Source organism: Colletotrichum jinshuiense, chromosome 7 (assembly GCF_051148585.1).
Source record: "Colletotrichum jinshuiense chromosome 7, complete sequence".
In the NCBI taxonomy this organism is placed as follows: domain Eukaryota; kingdom Fungi; phylum Ascomycota; class Sordariomycetes; order Glomerellales; family Glomerellaceae; genus Colletotrichum; species Colletotrichum jinshuiense.
Genome location: NC_139314.1, coordinates 2,677,077 through 2,688,562, shown reverse-complemented (window position 1 = coordinate 2,688,562; position 11,486 = coordinate 2,677,077). Strand labels below are relative to the sequence as shown.

At 54.4% G+C, this 11,486-nt stretch overlaps 4 protein-coding genes across 4 annotated transcripts; 1 reads left to right on the top strand and 3 right to left on the bottom strand.

Annotated features, from left to right (window-relative positions):
- Positions 1-87: 87 nt before the first annotated feature.
- On the bottom strand, positions 88-1,541 carry EsH8_VII_000707 (nitrogen permease regulating protein NPR2; the record flags this gene model as incomplete). The annotated part of the gene is made up of 3 exons (XM_083270840.1): positions 88-845; positions 931-1,371; positions 1,499-1,541. The coding sequence occupies 3 exons, from the start codon at positions 1,539-1,541 to the stop codon at positions 88-90; spliced, it is 1,242 nt and encodes a 413-aa protein (XP_083128397.1).
- Positions 1,542-2,115: 574 nt separating this feature from the next.
- Positions 2,116-3,512, bottom strand: EsH8_VII_000706 (ubiquitin domain-containing protein DSK2; the record flags this gene model as incomplete). Its single annotated transcript, XM_083270839.1, has 2 exons — positions 2,116-3,015; positions 3,078-3,512. 2 exons carry the CDS (start codon positions 3,510-3,512, stop codon positions 2,116-2,118), a joined length of 1,335 nt encoding a protein of 444 aa, XP_083128396.1.
- A 1,695-nt stretch (positions 3,513-5,207) lies between these two features.
- Positions 5,208-6,338, top strand: EsH8_VII_000705 (NADPH:quinone oxidoreductase family protein; the record flags this gene model as incomplete). The annotated part of the gene is made up of 3 exons (XM_083270838.1): positions 5,208-5,240; positions 5,304-5,442; positions 5,503-6,338. The coding sequence occupies 3 exons, from the start codon at positions 5,208-5,210 to the stop codon at positions 6,336-6,338; spliced, it is 1,008 nt and encodes a 335-aa protein (XP_083128395.1).
- A 302-nt stretch (positions 6,339-6,640) lies between these two features.
- EsH8_VII_000704 (karyopherin KAP120) lies at positions 6,641-9,828 on the bottom strand (the record flags this gene model as incomplete). The annotated part of the gene is made up of 2 exons (XM_083270837.1): positions 6,641-9,601; positions 9,664-9,828. The coding sequence occupies 2 exons, from the start codon at positions 9,826-9,828 to the stop codon at positions 6,641-6,643; spliced, it is 3,126 nt and encodes a 1,041-aa protein (XP_083128394.1).
- Between the last annotated feature and the right edge of the window lie 1,658 nt (positions 9,829-11,486).

Sequence of the window (11,486 nt, the reverse complement as noted above, 5' to 3'; positions counted from 1 at the left end):
AATAAAAACAAGAAACCCCGACTATCTCATCGAGGTAGAACTTCTCTCAAGCCATCCCCCTCCCCCACACACAGACCCATTGTCATCTTAGCGATAAAATACCGTCAAATCCCCGGTCGGTACCGGCAAGCTCTTGAGCTTCTCCATAATCTCCGCATCCGTGAGGTTCTTCTCCGTGATGATCTGGTCAAACGAGTGGCACCCGTCTGTGTACTGCTGCAACGGGTCCCCCCCGGCCTTGGGCCTCGCCTGGCCCGTCGCCAGCGCCGCCAGGTACTGCTTTGAGACGACGTACTTGTGCACGCGGTATAGGCACCCCTTGATGACGCCAAACTGCACGAGCCTCCTCACGTCGACGTATCGCAGCACGTCAAAGCCGGCTTCCTGGTGCGTCCGCAGCCACTCCATCACGCTCTTGCTCATGCAGAAGCTCGTCATCAGCTTGACGAGCATGAAGTTGCTCACGCGCTGGCGGGCGTGGATGCACACGTACGCGGCGCACTCGTCGACGATGCCGTCCCTGTCGGCGACGAAGTCGTGGATGCCCGGGCGGGGCGCGTAGCAGCTGCTGAAGAAGAACATGTCCAGCAGCAGGATGGTGTCGTAGTAGAGCAGGTGGCGCAGCGCGAGCGTGGCGAGGTCGAGGGAGACGTCGGCGAGCCAGGCGATGCGGCGGACGTCGTTGACGCCGTCAATGTGCGCGACGACCTTTTGCATCGTCAGGTCCCACGTCTGGTCGACGATCTCGGCGAACTTCATCTTGGCGACGGGGACGTGCCAGCCCCTCACCTGCGGCGGGTTGGCGTGGTGCGGGAAGAGCTTCATGTTGATTGTGTTTGCATCGTCTGCCCTTTGAGTCAGAATATGGTATGCCACATGCACATGTAAAACAGGACGACACGGAGGGAGCAAGAGAGAAAATAGACTTACCGACGGGAATCATGCACTCGCCATAGTTATTCAAATCTTCCTTGACAATCTCCAACAGGATCTCAATCGGCCTCCTATCTCCCCCGCTCCCGCCGGTGCCCTCCTGGCTGAGGTACTCATTCTGCTTCTCCATCTCCTTGAACGTGACCGCCAGCCTCCGCACGACGGGCTCGTACTGCGCAAGGTCCGCGTCGGCGTCCAGCACAAGCCCGAAGTTGAAGATGAACTCGTTGCGCTGGTACTTGGAGTGAGGGATCAGCACGGGGAAGCCCAGGACCGCATACTTGCCCTCAGGGTCCTGCACCGTCATGTACCGGTTGAAGAAGGCCTTGCGCGGTACAATGTACTCCTGCATCACCTCCCAGTCGATCAGCGGCGACTTCGTCGCGCCCGGTGAGGAGGTTATGCATCCTGGCGGGGACTGGGCCACGATGTGCGGGCCTATAGAGTGGTGGTCAGCGATGATTGCCAGAGTGAGTGAATGGAGTATGTGTGCGTGCGATGTTCATTAATGAGTCGCTTTGAATGAGGCGTTGAGCTGTGGGGGCTGAATGAGACTATGACATACCCTCCTTAGGAAAGAATCGAGCATAGAAGATGCCTTGAATCATGATGGCTACATCTTCCTTCGAATGAGTTTGGTGTCGAGTGGGCAGGGTTAAGCCATCGCCGAGGGAATGGAGAGGCTGATGGCGAGCTGTAGTGGACGGAAGCTAAACGTGCACGTTTTCTGGGCCGCCGGTTTAATTGCCCCATCCGAGCCATATCGCGTCCTGGCATGGAAGCCAAATGATAAACACCAAGCCGCAACGAACATATCAATGCTCTGCAAGATCTTTGGTTGTTGGAATATGTTTATTTAAACTTCCAGAAAAGTGTGCTACAAGACTTAGGTGATTGAGTAGTCAAACGGAAAAATCCCTAGCTTATGGTTTCTCTCATTGCCAGACATCCCATGGAGACTTTCATAAGCTGTCATAAATATCGTGCCAGTTCAATTTCCTGTCGCCTCGAAAACTGCCAGAGACAAAGTCTCAGGCAACTAGGTAGGGTATGTGCTTCTCTCGTGACCAGCCTACCAGCTATTAAATTGTGCATCTCTCTATGACGCAAATCATCCTACCGAACCACCCCCTGCTTCTCTCGACTTCCCCGTCTTTCCGGTCATGCATTCAAATGTCAACATCAGCCGCTGAGAAGATGCTCAATCGCGCCTTGCACGCTTCCACCACTCCGGCGCAGGGCCGCCACGTTTCTGTCGAAGTCGAAAAAGCCCATATCGTTGAGCTGGCGCAATTGCTCGGCGTAGCGCTCTTCGGGAGGGCGGTTGTCTGGAGGAGCCGGAGAGCCACCGCCGCCACCATTGCCACCTGCGCCGAGACCCCACATGTTCATCATTTGCTGCATCATCTCCGGGTTGATCTGGCCAAAGGGGGAGGCAAAGGGGTTTGCCGGGGCCTGTCCTTGGCCCTGTCCTTGACCCTGCGCTGCGTACGGAGGAGGAGCAAAGAGAGCAGCGAAAGGATTGGCCGGGGGTGGGCTTGATGTGGTGTTTGCGCCCTGGTCGTCCGTCGTCGCTCCAGTAGCTCCTGCAGCTGCCGTGTTCTGCGCATTATTACCAGGCGTTGTGCCCGCGCCAGCACCTGGTTGCTGAGGCGCAAAGGGACTGCCGGGGCCAAAGAGCGCACCCAGGTCACCCAACCCTTCCATACCGCCGAACCCCGGGAGGCCGCCAGGGAAGCCAAACGGCTGTTGTGCGTTGTTGGGGTTGGCACCAGCAGCGGCAGCCTCAGCCGGAGTGGTGTCGGTGGCACCGGGTGCCGGGAAGGCAGCATTACCACCTCCTCCGGCCATGTTGCGCTGCATCCGCATAACATTGCGGAGCATGTCTGGGTTTGTCATCATCTGGCGCATAAAAGGTGACTGGATGATCTCTCGGGCATTGGGCACATTGCGCAGGTGAGGGTTGCTCTGAATCATGTAGTTGATGAAGTCGGGGTTGTCGAGGGCAGCATTCATGGTCTGCAGCATGGAGGGGTCGGAAAGCATCTGGGCCAGCTGGTCGTCGGATGGCGGGGCGCCCATCTGCAGCACGTAAGGTTAGATGATGCTACGCAGTGGTTGAACATGGTCATGCAGAGACTCACTCCTCCGTCAGCTCCAAATGTCTCGCGGCTTGGCAGGTTAATGTGGCCAGCATATCTGGCTCCGGTCAGGCCAGCAAGAATGTTGTTCGCGGTGCCCGCAGCCATGTTGGAAGGGACGGCGGGGGCGGCAGGTGTCGAGGCAGAAGCGGCGGGCTGGGGCGCCGGGTTGCTGGCGGCGCTTTTGACCATGTGGATGGTGTTATTGGGCTTGATCTTGTAGGTTCCGAGTGTGTCGTCGTTCTTCATGACGCGGCCAGAGTAGATAAGACGCTGGCGCTCGACAGGGACATTCTCAAAGTCTTCGCCGGACAATTTGGTCTTGAGGTCCAGCACGGTGGCAGCCTCGGACATGGTAATGGTATGGTTGCTGTCCTGGCCCGTCTTCACCTTGAAGGTGACCTGGGCATCGGCGGTGCCCTCTGCATTGTCGGCCATGGCCTCGTTTGGGGTGGATGAGGTAAAGCGGTCGAGGTGCTAAGGTATGAAGTAATCGTCTTTGGCGTCGTAATGCGACGGTGGATGCGAATATGTCAAGGGCCAAGAAGCGGCTTGTGGGCGTTACGGAGGAGAAGGAGGAAAGGGAAATGTTGAAGGAGAGGTGGACGTTGTTGGGATTTTGGAACGGGACGGCCGAATGCGAGGTGAAGTCAGGGTAGAGGTCAGTTAGGCAGGTAGGGTAGGTGGCCGGTCGGTAGCTACGGTCGCAGATTGGATGTCTGTCGTGACGGTGGGCTCGACTGGAGACACGGGGAGGGGCAACTGGCGCCGGATGGGCCAGACCCTGCTGTTGGATATCCGTCCTGGTGCAGCGGCGGCTGCTGCAATTGTTAAGCCCGAAGGAGGCACTGCAGCGGTCGTCTATAGCGTGCGAATGGAACCTCGCGAATTAGGTACCCTTTGCCGCAGCGCGCTAACGCCGGTGGGGGTGGGCAGGGTGCAAGGGTTCTTCAGCCAAGTACTAGTGAGGTTTGCTATCGCTTCTTGGCCGAGCGCAATGGAACTCCAAGCGCACTGTTGACAGTGTTGTTGCAGCACTCAGGCATTCCACCGATGACTGTTGGCTAGATGGAAGCCGGCAGCAAACTTCTCGAAGTCTGTCATCTTTCAAGTCACTCAGACGAATCTTGTGTGGAGGAATGCACAGTAGGTAGTAGTGGTTTTAGGAGTTCTCCAACAGCTTTTGCTAGAGGTGCACAATCGAATTAAGGGACCCTCCACAAACAGGCAGCGAGCACCCTGGCTCCATATCCGTAAGCTCAGGACTCACTCACGGTCACCTCGTTCTACCGTCATCCATCACCTTCCATCTCAAGGTCAGGGTATTTTATGCAAGCTGGCGCCAAACGACACGCGACCTTGCGTTCTTGCGGTTGGGAGCACATTGATCATCAATGAAGTCATCCTGTTCCAGCTGTTATTTGTTCGGATGGATCATAACGAGTACGAAAGTAATCAGCTCAACCAACCGTAAGCTCCAAGAGAGACTACGGCCTGGATTGTGGAGATGCCATTGACGCAGCACATCGCGACTCTAGCATCGAGACTGGGCTACTGAATGTTACACGAACGAGCCCTATTGCTGTCGAATGCCGTTCAGCAATGTGACATTACCATTGACACTGACCACGGGGCAACCTGTTCGCCAGTTCGCGCCATCACCACGCCACAGCTGGAGCGGGAATGACGACAGCAGCAGCCCCCCTCCCCCAGTGGCGGGAAATCTGGGTGCTCGGGCCAGGTCTCTTCCTCACCGGGCCCCCTCCACATTGCCCCAGATTCGGAGTTCAAATTCGGAGTTCGCACACCGAGAACCCCCAAACTTACCAACCAATGAGCGACCGTCTCTGACCCTAACCATGCCGAGGTTCCAGCCCAGGTTCTCCTCCCTCGGCGCCCTGGTGAGACCGCCCGGTCCGGGGTAGCAACGCGCTGCGAGCTGTAGACTAAAGAAAGCCGTGAGCTCTCAAAAGTTTCAATCCCAACCCCTTACAAACTCACTGTAAACACCTCTGTTTCAACAACTCATCCGAAGCTACTACCTGCCTTATTGTGTTCATCTTTGTCAACGTCCTTTGTTACCTTCAAACGAATTCTAAATCTGGCAGGCAAACTAAAGAAGATATCATCACAATGCGCGGCATCCAACTCAAAGAATATGTCAAGGTAAGCATCTCTCGATACCATGGCTGCTCCCATGAATAGAAACCGAAAGCTCATCATCAAAAGTCCCCCAAGGAGCTCCGTGTGACAGACCTCCCGGACCCTGTCCCCAAGAAGGACGATGAGTACCTCATCCAAGTCCATGCCACCGCCGCAAACTTCTTTGATATTCTCCAAATCCAGGGGAAATACCAGACACAGCCTCGTTAGCACCTCTCATCCCTCACTCTTACACAGAACATTGCTTGCTGACACTTATAAAAAGCATTCCCCTGGACTTCCGGCTGCGAGTTCGCCGGCATAGTCCTTAAAGCACCCTCCTCCAACCCCAAATATCCCGTCGGTTCGCGCGTCTTCGGCGCAACCCAGGGTGCCTTCGCATCAAAGTGCGTCGCTCGCGAGAAGGAGATCCTTCCCGTCCCTGAGGGCTGGTCCTTCCAGGAGGCCGCCGGTCTCTTCATCACCGCACCCACTTCCTACGGCGCCCTCGTCGTCCGCGCCGGCATCAAGCCTGGCGACATCGTCCTCGTCCATGCCGCGGCGGGCGGCGTAGGCCTAGCCGCCGTACAGGTTGCAAAGGCCTTTGGCGCGACCGTGATCGCGACAGCGTCCACCCCCCGGAAACTCGATGTTGCAAAGGCATTCGGTGCGGACCATGTCGTCGACTACCGCGAGGCGGACTGGCCTGCAAAAGTCAAGGCGTTGACCCCCAAGGGCAGAGGTGTGGACATTGTCTACGACCCCGTGGGCATGGTCGACGCCAGCACAAAATGCACGGCGTGGAACGGTCGCATCCTCATCATCGGCTTTGCGGCCGGCAAGATCGAAAAGGTGGCCATGAACAAGGTCCTCCTCAAAAACATCAGTCTTGTGGGCATTTTCTGGGGCCAGTACGCCGTTAGGGAGAAGGAGACGGTCGTCAAGGTATGGGAGGGCATCATGAAACTGGTTGCCGAAGGAAAGCTGCGCGGCACTGAGTTTACCGACGAGGAGTTTGTGGGGCTCGAGCGTATCCCAGATGCGTTGATAGCCCTAGGCAGTCGGGGTACCTGGGGCAAGGTTGTTGTCAAGATCCCGCAGGACGGCCAGAGTAAGCTTTGAAAAAGCTGTAAAGTGACCGTAGTTTGCATTTAGAGCACCGTCACCCTATCTACCACCAGGACCAGCAATGTCCGGATCCTATTGAGCCATATGGTGAGTCAGTTAGGCACGCCTAGCGTTTCGTCATCATCAATCGTTTCTTCCATACTGATTCAATGTCATTTTTATTCATATCCACCATTGTCTGGCGATGGGGCATGCAACACCTCTATTCCGCAGCGCTGTCATGAAATCATAATCGTTTCCTCCATGCCCAAAACAGGTCAAATCACAACCGGCCCTCAGTGGATGCGCAGAAGCGCTCATTGTGCGCCCGTGACTTGGGTCAACGCCCAGAACTTCTGCAAAACATCCTTGTCGACGTTGATGGCCCATTCTTGCTCAAACTGCAGCTCGCCACCCGAGCGCTGAACGATATCCTGAAGCCTCTCCTTGACAAAAACCATGGCGTTGACCGTGTGTATCGGGTCCTTCCGGGCAAACTCCGTTTCCTTGATGCTTTTGGGAGTATCGTAGTCGGTTGGTTCCAGTTCTTGCCAGATCAGTGAGTCGGTGCCATCCGTCATGCCGTCCTGAAGCTCGGCAATGGTGCCCGTCCAAAGTGTGAAGTAGTCTTGCAGCTTGTTGAGAGACAGGTTCTGCATTGGCTGTGGAAGCTCCAAGAGGCGGGTCAGAGCAAGAAGTGACAGCTTCTGCCTAGGAAGATGGTCCAGGCCGTCGAGATGGGCGAACCACTCGTTGCTGAGCCAAGCCCACACTTGCTCCAGAGGGCCGAAAGAGGTGAGCATTGTGACGAAAAGCGCCGGGTCAGCGACGACCAGTCGGGAGAGAATTGCGAAATAATCGCGCTCCGTGATAGTGTTTAGTTTGCTGACCTTTCTGTTCGGCCCGGTCGTTTGGTGGGCATCCCAGGCATCATGAAGAGCCTCCATAATCTTCTTTAGGAATCCAGTCTCCAGCAGGTCCTGCATAACTACCTGCGAACCGCCGAGTTCAGAAGCAGCTCGGATCATGTACTCGATACAGACTGTGCCAAGTCTGACCTGCTCTCGACTTCTAGAATCAAGGACGCCTGACAAGGCATGTAAGAAGGGGCGTCGTAACCTATCCTCCATGACCACCTGAGTTCCCAGCAGGATGTATGACTCAACCACAGAAAGTGCCTGGGCAGCAGTTTCCGTTTGGTATTCCAGAAGAGGAAGAGACAGCTCCGCGATACTCATGATGTCAGCAGACAGAGGCGGGTTACTTTGCATCAGCACAGAGTTCCAAAGCTCCAAGACCTCGTCAATCAGGTACGTATGCAGATCGGAACCAGGCTTTGCTGCTTCTGACAACAATGGGACCATCACATGCTGATATCTTTGGGAATCGCTACCCATGGACATGACCAAGGCAGCAAAAATGGCAATTATGGCCTGCTTGATCATGTACTCCTCTGTTCCAGAATTTTCCCAAATGCCTGGGAGATTTGTCATGATGAAGTCTGCAAATTGAGAGACATGGTTCTCTAGTCTCGTAACCAATATCCGCATAGACTCCAAGACGGCGAGCTTGGTCTCGTCGACATCGACATTCTGGATAAGCTGCAGAAGCTCGTTCAGTACATCGGCAGCGTAGGGTAGGAATGCTTCTGCGCTGAAGGCAAGCTCGTCCACGATCCATCGCAACTGACGTGCGGCAGTGATTCTGACAACAATGTCGTTGGTCGGGTCGGCGGGGTTAAGGAAATGTCGGAACATTTCGTAGATGAGCGGTCTGCTGTTGTCGGCGATCTTGACAGTGACCCATTGACTAACCATAATTGCGATGCGTCTGCGCAGCACTTTGTACAAGGCTCCTTGCTGCTGGGCATCTTGCAGGACAGTCGAGATCAAGAGACTGTCAAAGTCGAACGCGTTCACCACATTGGGTGCGGCCAAGCCCATAGCCGTATACACTGCCTCCTTGGTAGCGATATCGGACTGTGCGTTTGTCGCAGTCTGGAAGTATGACAGTAAAGGGGGTATCATGAGGTTCTTGAAGTTAACAAGTAAATCCAGAAAAAGCTTCTCAGCGCAGGGCCGGACTTCCCATTCGTATGCGTTACCCTCGCTTTGTTCTTGCTGCTCCCATTCCTCGGGGTCTTCTTCCCAAGCATCCAGATCAGCCTTTCGGAAGACGAAGAGATGTGTGATGATGATGTTGGCCATCTGGACCACGAACTCGTCCTTGAGGAGTTCTTGCTTAATGAGCGCAACGGCATCGTTCTCGTCTTTCTTGGCGTCCGCGCTCCGAAACTTGAAGGTCTGCTTGGGATAGAAGGCAATCCTCAAGCATGCTCTCATTAAGAGCAATCCCCTTAGCGCTAGTCTTTCTAGCAAGGGCCCTTCAACCTTTGACTTTGATTCCGAAGGTCCAGAATCGCCGGATGACTGCCGAATACCGCCCGATTTTTCAAAGACCTCTGCAAACTTCGCAACCAGATCCCAGTAAGCATGAACCAGGGGTAGAGAATTTGGGAGAACAGCAAAGCTCGCGGGATGTGCCTCGGACATGTCGATGTGTAGCTTTGTGAACTGCAGGAGATGTTTTCCAACCGTGTCCTGATACGGTGCAGGAACGGGGGAGTCGTGGCTGACGAAGCCGAGGAACTGTCCGAAATGGGATTGAGATACTGTCCAGAATTGTTGGACCGTCTTGTCGTTGTGAGGGGCCTCGTAGCCTACCACGAGCAGGCGTCGCAGAGTCTTGAGAGAGATCAGGCTGTTGAGCATAGCCAGGTCGGCCTCGTCATCATTGCCGTGCCCATTCGTGAGATATCCGACCCAGACTGCTGACCTTTCGGTGTATATCTCCCCTAGAAGATATACCATCTCAGGTGTGACGGATTGAAGGGCGGTTTGAGATCGCCTGAGACGAGCAGTGCCAAGCTCCTTCACAACACGAAGGAGGATCTGAAGAGCGCCATAGAGGTGCTGCTGATTACCGTTCTTGGAGGATCTGACCAGGCCAATGATGTTGGACAATGCATCTGGCCAGTGTTGCGGGTAGTCAATCCTGATGACTTTGGCGGTGACTAGGGAATTGTGCAACGAGAGGCCCTTCTCTTCCTCTTCGAGTGTGCCCTGGAACAGGCGTTGCCGAATAGCATTCTTCTCGTCTGGATCCAATCCGCCCTTGACGGTAGGAAGCAAGCGCCAGTACTTGTCAATTCCATTTTTGAGCTGAATCACGGCAAGGAACCGAATCTCGAAGGGGAGGGACTTGTCGAGGAAGACGGTCTGGAGAAAATAACGTTAGTGACTAGCCTGGCCGTACGCGGCATCCAAGAGCAGAAACGTACCTGAAGAGAAGAGAAATATCCCTTCTCAGTCTCCCATGATGACAGCTGCTGCCCGGCTGCCTGTCTACGCGCGTAGTCGGTGGAGGTCGCGGATTCGAGAACGCGGCAGAGCTCCTGCAGGCTGAGGGGGTTGGCGTCGCCAGGCACCTCAATAGCGAAGCTCATTCTGTGGTCTTCCTGGTGAGCGACCAAGGCGTCTATACCGAAGTCTTCGATCCCAAGGAGGTCGGAGGGAAGTCAAGCACCGAATCGGCAATGGAAAGTTCGTATTCAAGAAGCGGCTGGGAAACGAAGAAGCGGTTGGAAATTTACCTAGACAAGCTAGGCCTTATCGCTGTGGCGGGGCACACTGGCTGGCAGGGCGGTCATCGCGGGGTAGTGGGGCGCTGAAGAAGCACTGAGGTACCTTAGGCCTGAACTCAACCAAGGAGGCAGGCAAGGGGCATGGAAATGCACCGTGCGTATTGCCATAAGAAGGTTGATTGATCTTATTCTCAACTTCTACACTCAACACCAAGCAAACCCTTAGCGTTTGTATCCTTAATCACATATAGATGAACTGTAATTTTTATGCTTCTAACTGACCATACTTCAGAAAATGCCTCCTCATGATAAGTTAAATCTCAACTGGATATAAATTTTAGCCTCCTGCAAATTCCTGGCCGGGCCATCAAGTGATCATGAAGTTGCCGCTTCGTTCATAACAATGTAACCCCAGCAATCTCGGAATTTCTTCCACCGTCATCACAATTATATTTTAACTGAACATGGCTGTGGGGGTTTCTCACCATCTCCATAGTTCTTGATTGTATTGTCTCTGGAAATGTCATGTGCCCGAACCAGTTAGGCCGGCAGTCCATGGAAACATCTCCTCTGCTGCTCTTGGCATAGGAAAGGCATAAGTATCTGCTTCCCCAACGCTTCGAGATGATGCCATGTCGTTGATGAACGCATGAAAATTTGGATCGAACTGTGGCATCATATGGCGGTGATTGGCAACGTTCAGGTCCCTGAGCACGTCGCTGACCTCGTTGCCGATGCTCTTGGCAACAGGCCACATCTCGCCAGCGACCTTCAGCACACCGAGAAGGAGGTCTAGCTTTTCTCGCAAAGCCGGAGACTCGACACCTCCGTACATTCTTGCATCGAGCAACGGGAGAGCAGCCCGCCTGAGGCCGATTATACACGCCGGACTGTATCGCGCCGGAGGAAGAGAGAAGTTAAAAAGACCGATGGTGGAAAGCCCTGCCTGAAGCGCTGTTGAGCATTCCAGCCACGGATAAGGGGAAGCAAATGATCGTGGCGTAGTAGAAGACAATATATCGTGCGTTCTGAAAAGCGGTCCAAGTGTAAGGAGGTCTCGAATACCGAATCCCGATGCTCCAACAGGTAGCTGCATCATTATTCTCAAGCTATTGTTGAATCAGCATGGAGAGCTCGCAGACCTAGGTAAATGCACAACAGGGACTCACCTGTGAGCGTATGCCATCGCGTGAAACAAAATCATGTCCACCGCACCACCTGCATCCACGAGTTGCTGCTTCCATTTTGGCAGAGTGATGAGCCAACTCACAATTCGAGAATCAGCTCTATCGATGGTGTTCGCCAGAAGTTCAGGGGGTAGTGTTGGCATTGGTAGAACCAGCTCTCCGCAAAGCCGGCACAGATCTATCAAATAAGTCCAGGACGAATAGCTCTTATCGTCCATTGGGTCCCTGACGTCGTACTGCGCCAACGAAATAGGCAGCGGAATCTCCTAATGTTGGATCAGCATGGAGTTCGGAAATCGAGTTGATTATAGTAGGAAGGTGAATAGCTTACCC